General features: G+C 53.2%; 1 protein-coding gene across 2 annotated transcripts in view; it reads left to right on the top strand.

Moving 5' to 3' along the window:
* Positions 1-20,446, top strand: part of GNAO1 (G protein subunit alpha o1) — a 163,125-nt gene extending 142,679 nt beyond the window's left edge. Inside the window, exons 7-8 of one of the 2 annotated variants that reach the window (XM_063334224.1) lie at positions 16,079-16,232; positions 18,154-20,446. In XM_063334224.1, the coding sequence (XP_063190294.1) occupies positions 16,079-16,232; positions 18,154-18,341 (342 nt within the window). In that variant the 3' untranslated portion in view covers positions 18,342-20,446. Of the gene's footprint in view, positions 1-1,898; positions 2,053-5,828; positions 16,059-16,078; positions 16,233-18,153 lie in introns of those variants that run through there. The other variant, XM_063334223.1, reaches the window with a different exon arrangement.
* The last annotated feature ends 642 nt before the right edge of the window (positions 20,447-21,088 follow it).

Here is a 21,088-nt window from a genome sequence, read left to right as displayed (position 1 = left end):
CATTTTCACATTTGTGCACGACGGCGTCTCCCCCGTGCGCTGCTCCGCTGCGGGGTGGGGAGGTGCCAGGTCGTTTCGAGGCTGGCAGCCGAGAGTGTGGGTCACGGTCCGGCAAAGCGCGCGTGTCCTGTTTCACTCGGGGTCAGATGGGGTGTTTCCTTCGTCCACAGAGCCACTTTTCTCTAAATGAAACGTTCAGCAGCAGCTAAAGCGTATCAATGAAAAGGAAAGCGTTAATCAATAAAGCGCTGGGATGGATGACGCTGCCGGCGCGGGCGTGAAACGGAGCGGGAGAGGGCTGAAAGCGCCCGGCTGCCTCCTCCACCTCTCCCCATTTCCAAACCTGGGGGCGAGGACACACACACACACACACACAAACACACGCTGCACCCACCCCAAAAAACCCTCCGGCAGCGAGCCCTGTTCTCTCTAGCATCTCTGCGGCGGTGGCTGTAACCACTCTCGTGTGTGCACCGGCGGGTTTGGGCAGCGCCGTCCCAAGGAGATGCCGCTGGGAAGAGCGGAGGAGCCGGTCTGGCCGGTACCGTGCTCTGCCGTTGATAACGCCCCGGCTGCCGGGGTGTGCTTCGTCCGCACCGCGCCTGCTCCCTGCGCTGCCCGGCTGAGAGACGGCCACGGCGTCGGCCTCGCGCCCCAAACATCGCCAGCCTCGGCGCCTCCACAGCTTTTCCTCGCCCGACTCACCTTATCTAGCCAAACAAAGGCCAAAAAATGAGCATTTGAGAGACCAACCAAATTTGGCAGGTATGAAGCTTCTCTTGAACCGAGAAAAAAAAAAAAAAAAAAAAACCAAAAGAAAAGCCGAGTTGAGAGTTGAAAGCAGCAGGGAACATGACACTTGGTTGACTTTGCCGTGAGCTCTTTCCACCACCATAAAACCATGTGGCGGACTTTCCGACTCTCTAACTGACTGGTCTGGTTGTTGGTTTTTTTTTTTTTCATTCTTCTTATCTCTCTCCTTTTCCCATCTCGTGGCTTTTTTGCATGACCTATAAGCAAACTCCCCGCTGTGCGCGCATTTGACCGTGTGGCTCTTCTGCGGGCGAGGAGCTAATGTTCTTCTAGAGGCATGAGCTAACACCAGTGGTCGCTGCCTGGCTTCTAGTCTGGTTCTTCTTAGATGCCTTTCCCTCCTTTTTTTTCCTTTTTATATACTACTTCCTCTTCCTTTTTCACTTTTTTTTCCTCTCTGCCAGACGCTTTCTGTCGAGCCATCTTCCAAGAGAACTAAAAAAAAAAAAAAAATAAAAATTAAAAAATTAAAAAGAATTAAAAGCCCAACACCAGGCGCCTCCACTAAACAAAATAACAAAACCAGGCAAAGCTCACGGCAAGGTTCGTTTCCAAAATTATGTCACCTTGATGTCTGCTTCCAACTCTGGATTAATTCAAGGATCTACCAGTCCTTGGTTAATGTATCCAGCCAGTTGTGTGCCACATGCACTCGAGAAAGTAAAAAAAAAAAAAAAGAAAAAATTTAAAAAAATTTAAAAAAATTAATGAGAACGTTGTAGAAAATCTGCATGAGCTACGCCGACAAGTAAATCTGATCGAAGGGCAAAAGTAACTCCCCATCCATGCATGGTGCATGACGATTTCTATGAGCTGGGGTCCTGTAAATGATGTGCTATGCAACACCAGCACAGCTCTGCGTAGTTAAATGCCCTTACGTTACTAACTGTCTGCCCCATGTTATAGGGACCGCATCTGTGTATGTACACGTTCAGCTGTGTGTATACATAAATTTATTATGTATATCGTAGCTTTTCATTTTTTGTGTTTTCCGCCTTAATTTAGTTGTTTTAGATTTCCCTACGTGTTGAACGTCCCCGGGTGGGCTGCCGTTGGCCTGACGCCATCTCTCCTTTCTGTTGCAGAACCGCATGCACGAATCGCTGAAGCTTTTCGACAGCATCTGCAACAACAAGTGGTTCACAGACACGTCTATCATCCTCTTTCTAAACAAGAAGGACATATTTGAGGAGAAAATTAAGAAATCTCCACTGGCTATCTGCTTTCCCGAGTATACAGGTAATGAGAAAGTAGGGATGCGTGGCAAAGGGATGAGGGATGCGTTTCCCAGCCGGGCTGATGCTGGGGTGTACGGCAGGCGGTGAGGCTCGAGATGCATAGCTAAAGCTCCTGTTCGCTTCCCTGCGCGTTTTATATCAATAAATGCCGTAGGGTCCCCCCCCACCGCGTTTAGTGGCCACTTAAAGCCTGAGGATGACTTAAACTCAAGTTCTTTGCCGGCGAGGCGCCACCGTTGCTCAGCGGGGTGTTTGGTCCCCACGCCGCCGGGCCATCCCCCGCGGGAGTGGGGCTGGCAGCGTGTTCCCAAAGCCCTGCCCCAGGTCCCCGCCTCGCTGGGGAACACCATCCCTCCTGCATGTCTCTGAGAAGGACGCAGTGAGCTCAAACCATGGCAAATGGGTAACTGGTCTCTGGGAGGCCAGCGCGCGGGGTCTGTCAGGCTGTCCCCGGCTTTGCTGTCTCATAACCTGTCACGTTCCCCGTGTGGGTCCTGGCTGAGCACAACGAGGATCCCTCGGCAGTTCCCGGCCGCTATTCCCTGCCAGGCACCGAGGGGCTGCGGGATCAGGCCTCCAGCGCGCGGACGGCTTGGCTGCTCTAGCTCAGGCCGTGAATTTTCAGCGCATTAGTTTAGGATGTCCCCAGTTTTCGCTCCCGGTGAGCATTGATCTGACGTCAAGCGTCTGGACGTGGGAACAAGACCAATGCTAGATTTTCTCGTGCACCGGCCACCCACACCTCACAGCCCACCACGCAGACGGAGAAGAGCCGCAGCAAGAAGAGCACAGCGTGCGAGCAGCCCTGGCTTCTGCTGCCTGCCGTCTGACCTGCGGATGGTGAGAACCCATCACCCGTGCAAAGGCTGCAGCTGCATCTCGCCAGCTCCCACAAACCCTCATTACCATTCCGAGACGGCATCAAAATAAACTTTTATCGTCGTGAATTATTTAAGCTCACTGGCGACATCCAGATGAATCAAGCCGGCGGACAGAGAAGCAGATCTCTTTGTCAGGAAACATAGTTGTGAACCGGGAGTACCGAGAGTGTCACATTTCTGGGCAGGCCAACAAATTATTAACCGGAGCTTCCTATCTCTGAGCACTTGATTTTTCACCATGAATAGGCAAAAGCGATCCATCACTGCTGCCGTGGGCTGGATGGTCTGTGACCACGGAGCCGAACGACTCCCTCTGAATTCAGAAGAACATCTGCAGGCTTCCTCTCCGGGGAAGGGTTAGGTGTTTGTCACTACCAACACATTGCAGCCATCGACTCAACTGTTTGGTCCAGACGGAACCAACGGATTCCCGACGTGTTTGTCTAAAAAGAGCGAATAATGGAAATCTCACAGTCGGCACAGTTGACAGCTCACAATAGTGCCAACCCCAAATTTTGATGGTTGCAAATGAGATTGCCGCTCGCCATCTTTTGGATGGCTTGTAGGGCAGCTCGTCACCATCCTCTGTATACCGGCAGATTTTTATCATTGTGTCTTCCTTTTTCCCTTTTCTCCATGAAGTGAACCTGCGCCTTTCACTCCTTCCTGATGGCGTTTTGTGGACCTGGTTTTGTGGGTCTTTGCTGAAGTCTGCCAGTAACCCCACTCTGAAATCGTATCCTTACATATGCCTGATGGCAGAGAGACTGGAACGGGAAGGGATGTCGTTTTAGACAAAACTTTTCCTTGCCAAGCTATCCCAGCCCGAGAGAGGAGTTCAGTGGGGGAGGCAGACCCTCACGCACGTGTAGCTAAGCTCTCAGCTGACTGTGCAGAGGAAAACAAGTACAGCTTGTTTCTGGAGCACTTCAGCCCCAAGTGAACCAATCCAGTCCTCCCCATATCTCAGAAGACCCCAAAGACTCTCTAAATTCCCTCAAGGTGCCAGGAACACAATGGTAGGGACCCTCCACAGGGCTCTTTTCTCTCTTGTGCCATCAGAGAAGGCTGGAAGTCGGAAGGCTGGAAGCCCTTCCACTGATCCGACAGGGATCTGAATCAGAAGTGAAGAATATCTCACCCCAAGGCGTCCAGCAATGCCATTGAAAGTTGGAAGTTGGCTCGTACTAACGTTAAGCCGGACTTTAGACCCAAGCAAACACTTGAGGTCGCTCGCCCCTGCTTTGCTGACCACGGCTCGGAGGACGGAGCCCTTGTGGCCTTGTGAAAAAAAACCAGCCTTATTAGAAAGTTGCCCTGAAGTTAAAAAGAATTATTTGATGAAAGCCTATAAATCAATCAAGCGGACTCTCAATGTCACAAGTCGTTTCCACAAAATGCTTTTAATAAAATGAAGTTTCTGACGTCCGTTAGCTCTGCTGACAGGGAATGATTAGAAGACTGCATCCACGAATTTGCTTGCTGCGTGCTGGAGCACTGAGCGTTTCCATCCCCTTAATTCACTCATGCTTTTAACTAATCCACAAGACTTAGCGAAGCAGCAGCAGAATCCAGGGCGTGTTTTAAGCCAAGCTGGCATTAGTGATTCCCGGCTCCCCCAGAAGGAATCCAGCGTCTAAATCCTCATGCCTTTGAACAACCAGCTTCCCCTTTGTCAAATACCCCCCTGGTGGCGCACAGCGCGTGGGTCTCCTCCCAAACTCTTTACGCAGGTCTTCATGCAAGAACCTGCTCCCAGCAAACACGTGGTCTGTCTTAATTTCAAGCGCGTTCTCAACTCCGATGGTCTTTGTGAGCTCGTGTCTTCAACTAGCGATGCTTGTATATACGTGAGTGCAGGTCATGCCCCAGATCCGCTGCCTTCAACCACAGCAAATCTCAAGCCCAAGTAAGCTTCTCTCTAGCGGATAACGTTTCCCATCAGCGGAGCATCGTGGAGATCCAAGAGCATGATCAGCGTTACCAATGTTGAGTCTTCCAGGGCTCGGGGACACCCAGCCCTGCTGGGGGGGCTGCACCCCGGGCCGGCCGGGGAAACGGAGGTTATCAGCCCTGAGCAGGAGCCCGAGCAATGTCAGGGCTGCCCACCTGAGAAAGGGTCTTCTCCTTTGCTGCTCTGAAGCTTTTTTCACACAAAGCCTTGGAGTTAGTAGGGTTTGGCGCAGACATCTCCTTACATCCAAACAAGAAACTCCTTGTGGCGCAATTATCGCCACAGCTCTAGCAGAGGGTGCCGCGATCCTGATTTTTCAAAAAGAGGGACATTTTGTGTTAGCTTTTTTTTTTGTATTTTGTTTGAGAAACCCCCACTTTGCTCTGTGTAACAGAGCAAATGGATCTTTTCAGGTCCTTTTCGCTTAGTGGTTCAGGGAAAGGAGGGCACGGTTACCAATGCTGCCCTCAATTCAGGGACATTTTAGCTCCTCTTTTCCATCAAAAGCTGAAATTTTAATCAAAAAAAAGCCTAAAAAGGGAAAAAAGCGGAGCCTTTGCACCAGGTCAAGCACTTGCCGCATTCCTGGCAGGTATTTTCTCTTTTTTTGGTCAGCGTTATGTGGAATTTCTTCTGGTTTTCCCGTCATAGCCTGCTTAACACTCAGTTCCCTCATCCAGTTCATCTCTGTAGGCTATAAACGGTGACTCAGAATAAAAATACAACCGAGCTGACGGTGGAGAGCATCTCCTGCCTTGCAGCAGTCCTGGCTGGTAATACTAGTGCCCGTCCCCGGGATGGAGATGGGGCGACCGGGCTGCAGCAGCCCCGTACGAGCTCCCCGTGTCCCTACAACGGGGCGCTTGCAGGCGCCCTACGGACGTAGGGTTACGGGATCGCTTTAACCCACCCTTCTTCCCTTTCCCCTCGGCTCTCTTGCAGGCCCCAACGCTTTCACGGAGGCGGTGGCTTACATCCAGGCTCAGTACGAGAGCAAGAACAAGTCGCCCAACAAGGAGATCTACACGCACATCACCTGCGCCACCGACACCAACAACATCCAGTTCGTCTTCGACGCCGTCACGGATGTCATCATCGCCAACAACCTGCGGGGATGCGGACTCTACTAAAGCCCTCTCCTCCCCTCCTCATCCTCCGGTCCCGCGGACAGGTCCTCTCTCCTCCTTTTTTTTTTTTTTCCTCCCCTCTTCAGAAGATGTTGAGGAAGAAATACGTAAATCCCTCCTCCCGTCCCAGAAAACTTTGCAGCAAGTTCTGCTTTCCCCAGCCCCGTTTTATTTGATTTTTGGTTTATTTTTAGTTCATTCCCTTGCTGCCTGGTTCTACTCCTCCGTTCCAATTCGCAGCGCTGTAGAGGGAGCTAACGCCTTTCCCACAAAGTGCATTTCAGCTGCCAAAAGACGAAAATACTTCAGTTTTAAAAAAAAGAAAAAAAAAAATCAAAGCCTTAAAATACTGGTCAGCACAGTGTAGTTTGGAACCAAAACTTTTCCTTTTCCTTGAAATTAAGGGATATTTTTAATTCTCCTGGTTATTTATCTTTTTTTTAAAAAAAACAAAACAAAACACAACAAAACACTATTGCTTTAGGAAGTGCTAGATACAACGTGATCGTTTTGAGGGTACCCTACAGCTCCAGTTCCTTCCCTAAAGCCGGAGGGGCCGGTGTTGAACGCAGCCACCGCAGCTTGGATTTGTATATTCTCCTTTTTTCCAGACAGCTCTTTGAACAAGTGAAACAGCCATATCGCGTTCTGCTGGTGTCTGAATAAGAGGGACACAGTAACAAAACCTACTAAGCCTTGGTCTAAAAGCATTCGTTACCGGTAACAGTTTTACCTCAAGTTTTTTGAAATTAATGTTAAAATATGTCTAGTGGTTTCAGTAGCGCGTTTCTGATGCTGGATGCCACGGAGCTGCTGGGCTTGGAGCCCTGGCGCGTAGGGAGCGAGGATGCCCCGTGGATGGCATCCCGAAGGGGACCCGACGCGTGGGGACATCCTGGCCGGGATGCCAGGCTGGGTACCCAGCCACCCTTCCCAAAGCACCTCCCAGCCTCCTGATTTCAGCGCAGCCGATGCTCCTGCGGCATCACTTTCCAAACTTTGGCCTTAAAATGCTGGGGTGCACCCAAAAATGTCTAGCCCTGGCCTCTTGTAGGCAGGGTTTGACCTTCAAGTACCTGAAATGCCGAGAGGTGCTTTGGGGAACGGCACAATGCTTGGGTGACAGCGGGGTGTGCAGGAGCCGAGCAGCTCTTCATCGCACCTCAGGCGTCTAAAGACCCTGAGAAGCCCGACCTTGCACCCTGAGCCTCCTTGGCCGAGCAGAAGCAGGTAGCTTGCCTATGTCATCTCCTGCCTGGGCGTCCAGCAGAGACAGCTCCAGGTTTGGTGTCTCCAGTCAGGGCATCTCTTTACCAGTATCTAAAGTGAGAAGGGATGGTTTATACTGGCCGTGCAGTGGCAAGGGAGGGCTCAGGGAGCTGATTCGAGCCAAGTGATGGAATAGGGTGGAAAAGCACATGGAAGAGAGGGAAGGGAGGGAAGGAGGGAGGGAGGGCAGGAGGAGAGATGTGGAAAGGGCAAGGGTAGCACCCAGCAGAGCAGGACATGGGGGCACGGAGAGGAGAACAAACGTGGCTGGGCTGGGGCACACGTGGCCATCCGCCTGCTGTCGCCAAGAGCCCTGGGTGCTATTGGGGTGAAGGCAAAGAAGGGGTGTGTGAGAGGTGGGGTCTCACCTCTGGCAGCACGGAGGGACCCTTCGAAGTCCACCCCAAAAGCTCATTTGGTGCCTGGGTGAGACGGCCACCTCTGAGGTCCCATTGGCATGGCACCTGGGGGCAGGCAGGCAACACGGATCCCTACCTCTTCTTTGCCTCTCCAAAAAGTCCACGATCTTGGAAAACGTGAGTCTTTCCAGGCCAGCCACATGTTCAGCTGTCCTCTCTTGGGAGCCCGGGTGTCTTCCGTGTCTCAGGAGGTCTGAGTTTTGTCCAGTGCCACGCCTGAGAGGGACAATGTCTCTTTCCTCGCTGTGCCCATCTAGGAGAGGTGGCGTGAGAGCTGCCCCAAGGCAAGGGGAGGCAGGGGAAGGAGCAGGTAGGGTGGCACGGGAGGGAGAGGACCGGTAGGGAGGAGTGGGACAGAAGTTGCGGAAGGGAGAGGAGGCAGGTTGAGGCAGCAGGGAGGATGGGAAGAGGAGGGCGGAGGAGTCTCCATCAGAGGCTGCGCTCTGCTGGGACCCTGCTGGTGGGACATCCATGACAAAAGCCCAGCCGGGGATGTTAGCGGGAGCGTCGCGGGGCAAGCGGGGGGAGAACAAGGGGGCTCTGGCCCATCTAAGCAGCTCCCGGCCCAGCTTGGTTGGCAGCGGTGTCAGTAACCCCTAGGTAGAGTTAAATTAATAATACCGTGTTTAGTACTGTGCAGTGCGGACACTGCTGCTCTGCTGGACTCTAACAGCAATAACGCCAGGGGCTTCCCACCTTTCTCTTCACCATCTCAGCCTTAAAATACCTCCGGCACCATCAGCTCTCACGGAGAGCTGGCCGGCCAGCAAAGCCGGGAGCTCCTCTCTGCTCCCCACACCACATCCCACCCACATGGCATGTTTTCCAGGGCCCCAGCCCCTCTCCCAGCTCCATTTAATGCCGGCGCAATCTGCCGTACGGCCGTGAACCAAAGCAACACCGCCCGCAAGGCCTGTGCATTTAATTACGTTTGGTTTAGCTTAGGGTTTTCAGAGTCGATGGGAAGGATTTCCAAAGAAAGGATTTCCAGTGGGAAGCACCTGCCCGGTTCTCTGGTTCCTTGGACAGGACCAGCCGCATGTCCCAGCCCTGGAGACTAAAGCCCAGGGAATGACGGTAAAACGCAACCAACCTGTTCGTTTTTGCGGGAAGAGGAGTTCAGTGCATAAATAGGCGATGAGAAAAAGAAGTAGGCAGGGCTCGGATCCACCCCCGCCAAATTTCCCCCCGACCCCAGGCCAAGCTTTCTGCTCGCGTGCCCTCCGCTCATCTCAGAGGTCGTTTTACTCCAGGTGAAAGCTGGGCTGCGGTCTCAGGTTGTTGAATTAGTCCAGTCCCTCGCTTTGCTTCCCAAGGCAGTGTATGATGGCACTGGGATGGTGCTCCCGCCGCAGAGGGGACAGGGAATTAGCTGGCGGGATGCAGAGGGACAGGGATGCTCCCGGAGCACGTCCCATGCTGGCGGCCAGGTCCCACCAGTATCACCTAGTGTTTAAATGTGCGCCGAGTGTCAAAGTAAGGGCGGAAAAGCTGAATGTTGGTTACCTTTGGTATGTAAAGTGTACGTAACGCCTGGACTCAGAGTGAAGCACCGGAGTTGTGCGCCCATGACTTGCGCGGGCAGCGAGGCAGGTCTCGATAAAGCTGTTTGAGAAGGATTCCATCAGCAGCACGGGAGGTTTGGAGGTTGTCCGTTCCCACCCCTTGCCGTGGGCGACGTTTTATCCCAGCAAATAAGGGGCAGAAGCTATTCGCAGTGAAGGCAGCACCAAGCCAAGGCTTCAGGGCTTCCCAGCGTAAAGCGCACGGGAATATTTTGGTAAAGACAATTTAAATTAACTCAACCCCAAACGCTACCGAATGCAGCCGAGTCACCAGTCGCGGTTGGGTGCGCTTGTGTTACGTTCCGGGCTGGATTCAGGCAGCCCGTGCCCGGCTGTGCCGGCTGGGGGGGTCCAAACCCCCTCCTGCCTTCCCCGGCACGTTGGTGATAACCGACGGCTGGTGCTCCACGGGGGAGAAAAGGGAGAAAAAGAGAGGGAGGTGTTGACACACGGAGCCTTTTCTTTCATTTTCTTTGGCATATTGTATGTCTAAAGCTTCGTTTCAGCCGCTGCCGAACGCATGAGTGTCGTGAGGATTCGCTGACGAAGGCTGGAAGCGGCGTGTGGAAGATGAAATGCTTCCAGTGTTCAACACCGCTATTTCTCCCGCCCGATGGCCAAGTATAGATTTTTGTCTCCAGAGCGCCTGCCAAAGCATTGCTCACCCCGGGCTTTCTGCGTCCTCCCCAGCTGTTTCTGACAGATGTGCCTGCTGCGGGCAATCTTTTGCCCCCCGCTTTTTCTAAACGCCAGCAATCCTTGCAGCCGGTGCCTGGAAAGAAGACCTTGAAAGGCATCGCCTGCTTTCAAAAGCCCTTTTCTTACTAGCCCCCCTTGTGCTCGGCCATTGCCATGTCCCCCGGACCAGCCGGGGCCCCGAGCTGGGCTGAATTCGCAGCTTCCCTGTAGGGGGGACGTTGCGGCTGGTAGAGATGCAACAGAAATCTTATCTGGGGCACGGGGGACACGTTTTAAAAGCACAGCGATTCGCGGAATCGAAACGGCTATATTCGTATCCGCCCTGCCGCCCTTCAAAGCTAACGTGGGAATTGGCAAATGATGCCCTTTTTGGGATGCAGGAGGTTTTTATTGACTCGGGTCACTTGTCCAGCAGCAGCATCTGAGGGGCATCGTGTCAATAGCAGCGTTAGCAACTCGCGGTGAGCTTCAGACAGTGGCCAAAAGAAAGAAGGAAGCCCCCTCGCCCCAGCTTGTTCCATCACCAGTGAGAGGGTCAGGTGTGAGAGGAGCCCTGTGAGCAAAAACATGCAAATAGCTCCTTTATTTAAACAACAATTCCAATTAAATGGAGCAACCTGTAGAAGGAAAGCCTTGCCGTGAGCCTGCAGGGTTGGCTGCAGGGTTACGCCGTGCTCCTTGGGAGGATGCGGTGGCCGGGCTCGTTAGGAAAGCTAGCAATAAACACGCACTGGGAAAGCACAAGTTAAAATACAGCCGCGTACTTCAAAGGCCGGGTTTTTATCTTTAGCAAATAGAGTTGACTCTCTGGTGTTTCCACGCGGCCGGAGGAGCCCAGCCGAGTGGGCAGCGAGGCCATCTGCTCCCTCCGTCTGCTGCCACCAGTGCGTCCCTGCTGGCCCTGGCCTCCCGCGGGGACCCGGCCGGGTCCGGCAAGGGGTCAGGTGGCTTCCCACCACCCCCGACCCTGAACTTCTTCCGACTTAATCTCTCTCAGGAGTTTCGTACGAGAATTCTCGCCGCTTGCCTTCAGCCAGCTTTCCTGGCTGGCCGGCCACCCAGCCTGTCCCCCCGCGGAGGGGAGAGCATCCTTGGGAGGAGGCTGCCGTGCCTCCTCGGTAGAGGGGATTTTTGTTTTACAGGACACCGAAAGTACCCGTCAGAGGGGTCTGTGCTGCGATGTACATTAATGAAATGCAGCTGGTGGTTTTAATCTGTTGTGGCACGAGCTCAGCGCTGGCCTGCAAGGGAAGGGGCTTCGTCCTCGGGCCAGGAACGCGATCTCCGGAGGTCAGGATGGGACGTGGGTGATGTCCTTTCGCCAGGACATCCCGGTGTGCCCAGTGGCTGCCGTGTGAGGCATCGGGCAGGGCGACAAGGCACGGGGTTCAGCTGGGGGTGGCAGGCGTCACCCCCGGGGGAATTGTGCAGTTAATGCCGTGAAAGGGACCAACACTGTTAGCCTGTGCCATGTGTCCAAGCATTTTGTGGCCAAAAGAAAAATAATCTCCTGGAGCCAGGGAGAGTTGTTGAGTTCCCGGGAACAAGGCTGACCGTTTGTCAAGTCGGTTAGAGGAGCTTAGTACTAGTGTGTTTGTGTCTTTGTCACGGGCCGGGTTTGCTTTCAGGCTTACGACCAGAAACTCCGCAGCCATTTCCAAGGAGGTTCAGACACTCAGGTTTCATGACCTGACGCGTCGAGGTCGGTAGGGATGGTGCTGCTGAGCGTCATCCTGAACCACCCAAACCCATCGCCCGCTCGCGTCCCCACGGCGCGCACGCGGCAGAAAGCGGGGACGTGGCGCGGGTGGCACAAAGGAGCAGACCGGGGCCCTGCCTCCGCCTCCCCGGAGGACAGAGCAGACAGAAACGCTCGCCCAAAGCGCCCCGAGACCGCAGCGGACGTTATCGTTTCCGAGCTCCTGCAGCGACACGAGATAATTGATGGCGACAGCTATAGGGACGTGACCTATATAAGACGTAAGGCTGAGGACGTGGCGATGGAAAGGGACTTCTCACAGGCCCACTGGTGTCCCAACCAGCAGCCCGTGAGCTCTTTATTCATGCTGCAAAGGCTAGCTACCGCACCACCATTAAACGCTGGTGTCTTAATAAGAGCAGGAGGACCAAAGCCTCCCGGCTGGAAGGAGAGGGGAGGGAGCGGGACTGGGGACAGGGCAGGGACATCTCCGTCTCCCAGGGAGGGCAGCTCCGTGCTCCGCGGGCAGTGGGCGCAGCAGGGATGGGGAGGAGAGATGTGGGGAGGCGCTTGGGGGCTGGGAGCCACAACCCGGCACTCGCCGCCCCGGCCCCTCGCCCACCCAGCGCCTGGGGAATTAACGTCGAGATCCAGATCCCCACCGTCCTGTAGTGCAGGTGAGCGGCTCTGGGTCTAAACCCCGCATCCTCCAGCTGGGGAGAGGAGATCGTAGCCATTAACAGCACCATTTTCAGCATTGCCTGAGTCTCACCAGCTTTTCCAGTGCCAGAGCAACCCAGCGGCGCTGGGTGAGCCAATACGGTTGTTTAAAGACCAGCCATTAAATAGCCCGGTCCCTAATTAAACATCCTCAGCCCTATTCCCCCCCTCCCCCCCGCCTTTCCCCCCTTCAGCTCGACAAGGGAACAGTGACCGTCACCCCGCTCCCACCGCATTTCTTCCCGAAGGATCGCCGGAGGCCGCCACGATTTCCCCTTTGCTGGTTTCCCGCTGAATTGTTTCTCCTGCATGTTTGATGGCCCAAACTGTATTAACTGTAATTTTGTACGAAGAGTGACTGTCCGTTGGTTTAATAGAGCATTAGTTATTGTAATAATTTATTGGCTGTCGGTAATGTATTTATTAGTTACAAAATGTTAATAAAGTGCCAGCTCTTTTCTAGCGTGAGAGGGTTTTTATTGTGTCTCCCTTGAGCGTGTCCAGCTTCTCCAGCCCGTGACTTGCCCTGTGTATGCTCCGTGCGCACACGGGTACGATACGCACCCACCGCGTGGGTCGGCTGCCACAGCCTCCTTCGCTTGGAAATACGGCATTTGGAAAGGATATAACCCAAAGGTGTTTCGTTCTGTGGAAGTATTCGGCGGGAATTGTTTTTTTCCCTTTTGCTTTTGAGTAGGACAGCTTTACCGTGGTTTCTTTTCGTCCCTTGGCTTCTTGAAGTTACCCTTCTCCTCCTCAACTCCCTTGCCCTGCGTATCGACGGCTGACCATCCACGCTTTGACTCCGGCGCTGCCGGCCTCCCTGCTGGCGTCCGTCTGCCCGCGTCCCGCTGCCCTTTTGGTGGCGATGCTCAGCGCGGGCACCGGCAGGGCAGAGCGTCCCTCCCGCCCCGCTGCTGCCTCCGGTATCTATTACGAACCAAGAAACAAGCTTCGCGTTTCTTTTCCGCCGTCTCTTCACGCCAGCCCTGCCAGCACAGAACCAAAAGAGCCGTTTCTGGTTCAATTCAGTAAACGGTGCTCCCCCCCCCCACACTCCCCTTGCGATAACATCGTACCCGGAGCACCTCTCCCTGCCTCTGAAATAACGCTTGCGCCAGTTTGTTCTTTTTGTGTTTCAACGAAACACCTTCCGTTATTTGGGGGGCGTGAAATAGGAGCGAAGAACTTGAAGAAACTTGAAGAAATTTTCCGTAAACCTCAGCAAAGGGAAAACTAACCATTATTGCTGTTGACTTCACCCATCCCCAGTGACATAACTCCAGCTGGACCCATCCCCGGACACGTGTCCCCGCACAGCCCGTCCTGCACATCCGACGGAATTACAGGCCAGCTCTGAGGAAAAACTAACAGCCGAAAGGATTTTTCTTTGTATATTTGTATCGGGGATTATTTTTTTTTTTTTTTTTAAGTTTCCTGTGGGATGCCTGTGCAGGGGTGCAGGGCTCGGAAATCACCGGGGTTATTTTTCTTGTGCTTGGGATTTTCATTCCCCCGGGCACCTGCTTCGTTTCCGCTCCTCCACTTCATTTAAATATAATATACATATGCAACAACAAGGGGCGGGGGGGGACCACAACAAAACACGCAGATACTTCTCGTAAAAATCTCAAGATGCAGAATTTTTGCAGCAGCCACAAGTCAAGAAGAACCACATCGTTTTGTGGCGGTTTCTGTTTTCCACAGGAATAAGATGGTTGGGTTTTTTTGTTTTTGTTTTTTTTTTTTTAAAAAAAAAAAGATAAGGATCAAATGATCCCGAAGCTTTGGAAAGCGACTGCTTGGCATCCCTGGCTACTCTTTGTCAAGGAGGCGACGGCGCGCTCCGAAAGCCTCTCCAGATGAGATGAGACATCTGCTGAATTTTGCATGCGGAGCTGCAGCTGAAGTGTAGCTAATAAAATGACTCACTAATAAAACATTCATGGAAAACTCCAAAATGTGTAATTGGGTCATCACTTCATGAGGAAACACGTGCGTTCTCGCAAGTCCAAACCCCGCCCCCCCCCCACCGCCGCCTTGCTGCACCTCCAAAAAAAAAAAAAAAAAGGGGGTTCTGGGGGGGGTATTTGCTGCAGGGGCTTCCCACCCACTGCTGAGCACCTTGGCTGCCCGGAGCACCTCTCCGCTGCTCCCAGCATCACGCACGGCTTCTCCAAACACGGGTGTCCCCGTGTGAGGGGCAGCAGGGATCTGGCCTTGGGGTGGGGGGGGGGGGGGGTGGGAACGGTCTCAGCCCCAAGAAGGGGTTGCAGAGAGGGGCACGGAGCCAGGGGGAGCAGCTTTGGACTTCGTCGAGTTCTTGCACCAGGAGCTTTGCAAGTTGGAGTAATGGACTAGGTGGGTACCGGCAACGGAGAAGGTGCCCCAAGCGTCTCCCAGTGCTGGCAGCGGAGCAGCAGGGAACGGTTTTCTGGTTATTCTAAGAGCAAGTTAATGATGGAGAAGAGTTTTTGAGAGCTCCTAGAGAGCCGATTCGGTCCTGTCCGGCTTCACACTAACGGCGAGCGCATGTGCCTGCCCGCACAGACACCCCGCGGCCGCTGGAGTGAAGCACTAAAACCCTCTGCTCGATGGTGCCCTGCGACGGCGGATCCCGCACAGGACACCCTCACCCTCCTCCTCCTCCTGTCCTTCTGTCCGCTCTCCACTCCCTTCCGGGAATAACTCACATAGCATGGGGGAAAATGGCTTTGTATGGCTTTTGTCCACATGTAAAAGGGCAATTAACTTTTTTAAAAAAAAAAAAGTTACAGCTCTTCAAGATTTGCCTCTGTTTGTGCTCCTACTAAAACTCTTCCATGCTTAAAGCCTCCCTGGAGCAGCTCGCAAGCCAGGAACGCTCGGGAGAGCTGCGTGGTGGGCTGGCAGAGGCACTGCATTGGTTTCATCGAATGGTCTGGGTTGGAAGGGACCTTAAAGCCCACCCAGTGCCACCCCCTGCCCTGGGCAGGGACACCTCCCACCACACCACGTTGCTCCAAGCCCCGTCCAGCCTGGCCTTGAACCCCTCCAGGGATGGGGCAGCCACAGCAGCGCTGGGATGTCTCGGCAGCGACCCGGCCACCACCATGGTCTTTTCAAAGGAGATTTTTCCCCAGGGGCAGAAGGGCCCAGCTGGGACAGGACCTGCCTCTGGTACCCTTCCAGGCGGGTCCATAGAACCGAGACAGCCAAAACTCCCTCCATCCCAGTCCCCATGCCCGGTGCATCCCAGCTGCTGGCTGGCGTTGGCCGTCCATCCCTTATTTAGGCTCTGCAAGCGATGCCTTGGGGGTGCCCAGCCCCTGGAGAGATGCAGACGAGACCAGAAAGCTGCAGCCCCTTTCCCAGCTCCTCACTTGATGCAGGTGAGGAGAAAATGAGGGGTTTTTTTCTGCTCTTCCTTGAAGCTTCGGGCGCCAGCCCTGCTCAAGCAGCTGGCGGAGAGGCTCTGCAGGGGGGCAGTGGAGGATCAGCTGCATCCTCCAGCCCAGGATGAGACCAAAACTCTGTTTCCTCCACCTTTGTAACCATCTCACATTTACCACTGTCCTGCTTTAGAGATTTTTATTGTTATTTTTTTTTTCTTTCTAAGCATTTCAATTCAGGCAAATGTTCTCCTCTCCTCTAACTCTCTCTTTCTCTCTGCCTTTCTCTCTCCCCTCTCCTCCCTCCGTGCTCCCCGTTGCAGAACCGCATGCACGAATCTCTCATGCTCTTCGACTCCATCTGTAACAACAAATTCTTCATCGATACCTCCATCATTCTCTTCCTCAACAAGAAAGACCTATTTGCCGAGAAGATCAAGAAATCTCCCCTGACCATCTGCTTCCCTGAATACACAGGTAGGTGCCAGGGCCGACGCGCCGCATCCTGACGTGACACCCACTGCCGGGGCTGGGGGGGGGGCTCGTCTCGCAGTGGGATGGAGGGGACGGGGTGACTTTATGGGGGGTGTGAGGAGGGGGCAAAAGCGCTGGCCACCTTCGAGAGCTGCGGTGCAGCTCCCTCACCCTGCTCTTGGAGGGGGCGGGGGGGGCGGTTGTGTCCTGTGCGTGGTTAATTCTTGCGGCAAAGGCGCGCGGCGGGCTGGTGGGACAGAGAGATGATGGTCAAGATGGTCAAGACAAATGGAGATGAGCTTTACTGAGCCCGGCCACAGGGAGCTGTGGAAAGGAGACGCCTTGGTGAGAGCCAACTGCCCACCAATTGAGCCATCCCGTTTGCCGATGGCTCCTGAGAAGGTCCTGCTAGAGGAGGCGAGACACATGGTCCCGCATCTCCCATTCGCGTCCTCCCAGGAGCGCCTTTGAGCAGGCTACAGCTAGAGAAGGGAAGAGCCTCCTTACAGGAGGAATCTGCGAAACCACAAGAAAAATCGCACACTTTTAAGTGAAACCAACATGGCTTGGGGGAAAAGAACAGCACCCAAGAAGGTGGGGTAAGAACAGATACCCCTTCTGAATTCTCCAAGGGAAAGAAAAAATCGGTTCCGACTCAGAGGCTCCCGTATCCCTACAAATACTTGAATGTCTCTGAACTATTTCACCCAGAGCACACACACCCTGGACACCAGACCCCGGGGACAAGGGGGTCCCCCATCAAGAGAGCACCCGTTGCCCTACGGCATAAGGGCACCAGCATCTCCACCGGAGCTTTTTAGGCTTCTCCATCATGAAAGCAGCAGTTCTTTTTCCCCAGCCACCTGGTGGGACATGCCAAACTCTCTCGCACGGAGTTGTACAGCGTATCATGGCTGCTCCGGGGAGGGGGACAGCCCGGTGGCACCGGGCCACCTCCCCTCTCCTTCAGCCACCCACCGCCTGGGGAAGGAGGGGAACCGTCCAGCTGGAAAAGGAAAATAAATCTCCAGATAATAGCAGCTCTTCCAAAGGCGATTTCAGGGGCGTAATTCAGGCTTTGTGGCTTCCCGCGAGGGGCCAGGCGCAGCCGCTCGCTGCCGTAAGCGGCTTAATACAATAATGCACATTTTTCCGCTCGAAACATCTGGCCCCTCTCCAACCCGCCTTAAAAAAAGCAAAGCCCCCCTGGCCCACCGGGCGAGTGGGCAACGGCGTGTCTCCGAGGGGCTCCTGCCCCACGGCTGCCCCTCACCCACCCCAGAGCCCCGGGGTGAGACCCCCGCCCACCCCAGCCACAGCCCCGATGGCACACGGAGGGGCTCAGACAGCACCCGTGGGTGACATTGGGGTGGCCACCAACCCTCCCGGCCATCCCTCCCCCTGCCTACCTAGCCGGGGGGCCACGAGGCCCCCCGGCCTTTCTCCCCCCCTCCGTGTTCCCTTGGGATGCGCCACAGCGACTCACAGGTGACGTCCCATCAGTGGCGACATCCCATCAGCGGCGACACCGGCAGGAGCATCCCTTGGACACGACCCCACAGGGGCTGCTGGGGGCTGCTGCCCTTCCCCAGGGGTGGGAAAAAGGGGGAGCGGGTGGAGGGGGCAAAGCGGGAACACCTGGGGAGGGAGGAGTCTCCAATGGAGCCCAGGTGCTCTGTGTTTTGGGGGGAAATGGGGTGGAAAAGGGTCGGTGGGGGGCAAAGGAGGGAGATGGGGGGAAAGAGGGGTAAATGGACCCTGCTGAGGGGCGAATTGGGGGGGAAAAAAATAGAAAATAAATAGGTTTTGCCTGGGGTTTTGAGAAATAAAGCAGTCTGCAAGCAGGGAGGGGCAGGAGGGTGGTGGCCGGTGGCCCTGACGCCCCTCGCTCTGTCCCCCCCCCCCTCCCCGCCTCTGCCCGCAGGTCCCAACACCTACGAGGACGCGGCCGCCTACATCCAAGCACAATTCGAGAGCAAAAACCGCTCCCCCAACAAGGAGATTTACTGCCACATGACGTGCGCCACAGACACGAACAACATCCAGGTGGTATTTGACGCCGTCACCGACATCATCATTGCCAACAACCTGCGGGGCTGCGGCTTGTACTGACCCCCCCCTCCGCCGGCACAGAGCGACTTCTTCGGTGGCGGTCGCGGCGCCAGGAGAGAAAAGAAACGAAATAAAAAATATATTAAAAAACAAAAAAAAAAAAACAAAAAAAAAAACCCCAAAAAAACCCCCAACAAAAAGCAAACCCCAAACCCCAACGCGACCACACACGGACACACACACGCACGCACGCACGCACATGCACGGGGGGAGGGCGGGGGGGGAAAGAAAGGAAAAAAGCGAAATGAAAGGAAAAAAAATACAAAACCAGATGGAATGAGAGAAAAAAAAAAAAAAATCGTGATCGTAATCATGCAAGTTGGTAAATAAAAAGGCGTAAGGAAAAATTATATATATACGTATATATATATATAAAAAAAAAATAAAATAAATCCACACCCACCTTTTTAGTTAGTCTCAGGAGCCGCGGACAGACCCCACTGCCCCGGCGGCTCCAGCCCCCCCCGCATCATCCCGGGGGTCCCAGCAGCTCCCGGTGCCCCCCGGGGTGTGGGGGGACACGGGGGCAGCTCCCGGCGTCGCCCCACGGACCCTGCCCGTCCCCCGCCGCGGCCATGCCGCTGCTCTTCTGCGGGGGGGCTTCTCCTCCCGGGAGGTATTTGACCGTGGGGGGGTGTATTTTTTTTTATTATTATTATTATTTATTATTATTATTACTACTACTACTACTGCTATAATTAATTATTGTGGGTAAGTTGTTTTTTTTTTTTAAATTATTATGATGATGGTTATTTTTCTTTCCGGGGGGGGGGAGAAAGGCCAGGCTGCCAACGCCTGCCCAGGCCCTGGGTGAGCTGCTGCCTCGAGTAGCTAAAAGATATATTTAAAAAAACAAAACAAAACAAAACAAAACAAACAAACAAAAAAAAAAAAAAAGGAGGGGGAAAAAATTGAAAACTTCCCCCCCCCCCCCCCCCGCCCTCCCAAACCTCCCCCGGCCATGTGTCGCAGATTAAAAAGGGAACCAACAAGATCTTTTCCCATTTTCCATCCTGGCTGGCCGGGGAGGAAGGCTGCGGTGGGAGCATCCTCCTCCCGCTCCCGGCGTTTTGGGCTTAGATTATTTCGGAATTCCTGCCCCGTTGGAGGCCGGAGCCCTCGCCAACCGGGAGCCAGAGGGTTTTTTTTTTTCCCCCCATTTTCATTCCCTCCTGGTTTTCCAGCTCCCATCTCACCCGCCACGTTCGTATCCAAAAGCACAGCTCGGCCCCCCCCCGGCTTCCCACCTCCCGCGGAGCCGAGCAGGAGGGTTATACAGATATACAGATTTTATTTTATTTTATTTTATTTTATTTTATTTTATTTTATTTTATTTTATTTTATTTTATTTTATTTTTATTTTACTTATTTTATTTAGGGTATTTTTTGTTTTGTTTTGGTTTTGTTTTTTTCTGTTGGGGTTTTATTAATTTTAAACCCTTTCCAGTGAATGCTTTTTTTGTGCTGCTTTTTCATCCTGCGTCCCCCGGCCACCCCCCCCCCGTCCCGCCCCAAGTCCTCTCTCCCTTTTAGTGAATGGTGTTTTTTCTCTCTCATGTGGGGATGTTTGTGCTGAGAAAAAAAAAAAAAAAAAGAAAAAAAAAGAAAAAAAAGGAAAAAAAAAAAACTTAAAAAACAACCTTTAAAAAAAAAAGCAAGAATGAAAATAATTTAAAAATTTTAAAAAAAACCACACACAAAACCACAAAAAATAATTAAAAAAATAATAAAAAAAAAAAAAAACAAACAAAAAACAAAAATCGAATGTAGTGTTTACATCGAAGCCACCGTTTTCATGACCAATCCTTTGTCATTTCTACTTTGATTAGTAACCAGACGTCTTCACGGTTTCACTTTTACGAGTTACCTTTGCTGAAGAAGAGCAGTCACACCTGTTTAAAAGAAAATGAATAAATAAAGAGGAAACTTAAAAAAAAAAAAATAATAAAAATATTATATATATATATATATAAAGCGCCAGGTCTTTCTAAGCCTTTCTATTACCAATCAGTGAGGTTTCTGTGATATATTACACACTGCCAATCTCTTTCTCTGACTAATGGAAAAATTCATGTGTAGCTCAATAAAGAGAATGTTTGTCTGTACCCCGGGCTCTCCCCTCCCGCGCCTCCGCCTCCTTCTTTCCAAAGGGAGAAAGGAAAAAAACACCAAAAAACCAACAACACTAAAAATCACGGGTTTTTTTTTTTTTTGGCGGGGGGGGGGGTGTTGGTTGGTGCTGGTAGCACGGGCAGGAGGGGCTGAGCAAAGAATTGGGTGTCGATCTTGGGTGGGAGCCCTTCCAGATGGCTCCGGTTGCATCACCGGGAGCAAAAATCCCCCTCAAAAAACTCCCCGACCAAGAAAAAAAATTTTTTTTGTTTCTTTGGGGAACGCGGAGATGGTCGTCAGGGCGAGTCCTTCATCTTGCAGTAACATCAGAAACTCCCAAATGTGCGAGTTTTTTTCCCCCTGAGATAGTGAGGAAGGTTCTCCAAGAAAGCTGAGACTTTCTCCCTGCTGCAGGAGCAATTCAGGGTTTGATTTGGTTTGGGTTTTTTCCCCACAATTTGGGGTGGGGGTTTTTTTTTGCAATTTGGGGTTTTTTTTCTCACTCTCCCCCATTCCGGGTCCCCCAGCTCCACACACGCCAGCATCGGGCAGCATAGAATCATAGAACTGCCAGGGTTGGAAGGGACCTTAAAGACCACCCAGTGCCACCCCCTGCCCTGGGCAGGGACACCTCC

Source organism: Chroicocephalus ridibundus, chromosome 4, assembly GCF_963924245.1.
Source record: "Chroicocephalus ridibundus chromosome 4, bChrRid1.1, whole genome shotgun sequence".
In the NCBI taxonomy this organism is placed as follows: Eukaryota; Metazoa; Chordata; class Aves; order Charadriiformes; family Laridae; genus Chroicocephalus; species Chroicocephalus ridibundus.
The sequence above is the reverse complement of the archived record's forward strand: the minus strand, read 5'-3'. Positions and strand labels throughout refer to the sequence as shown.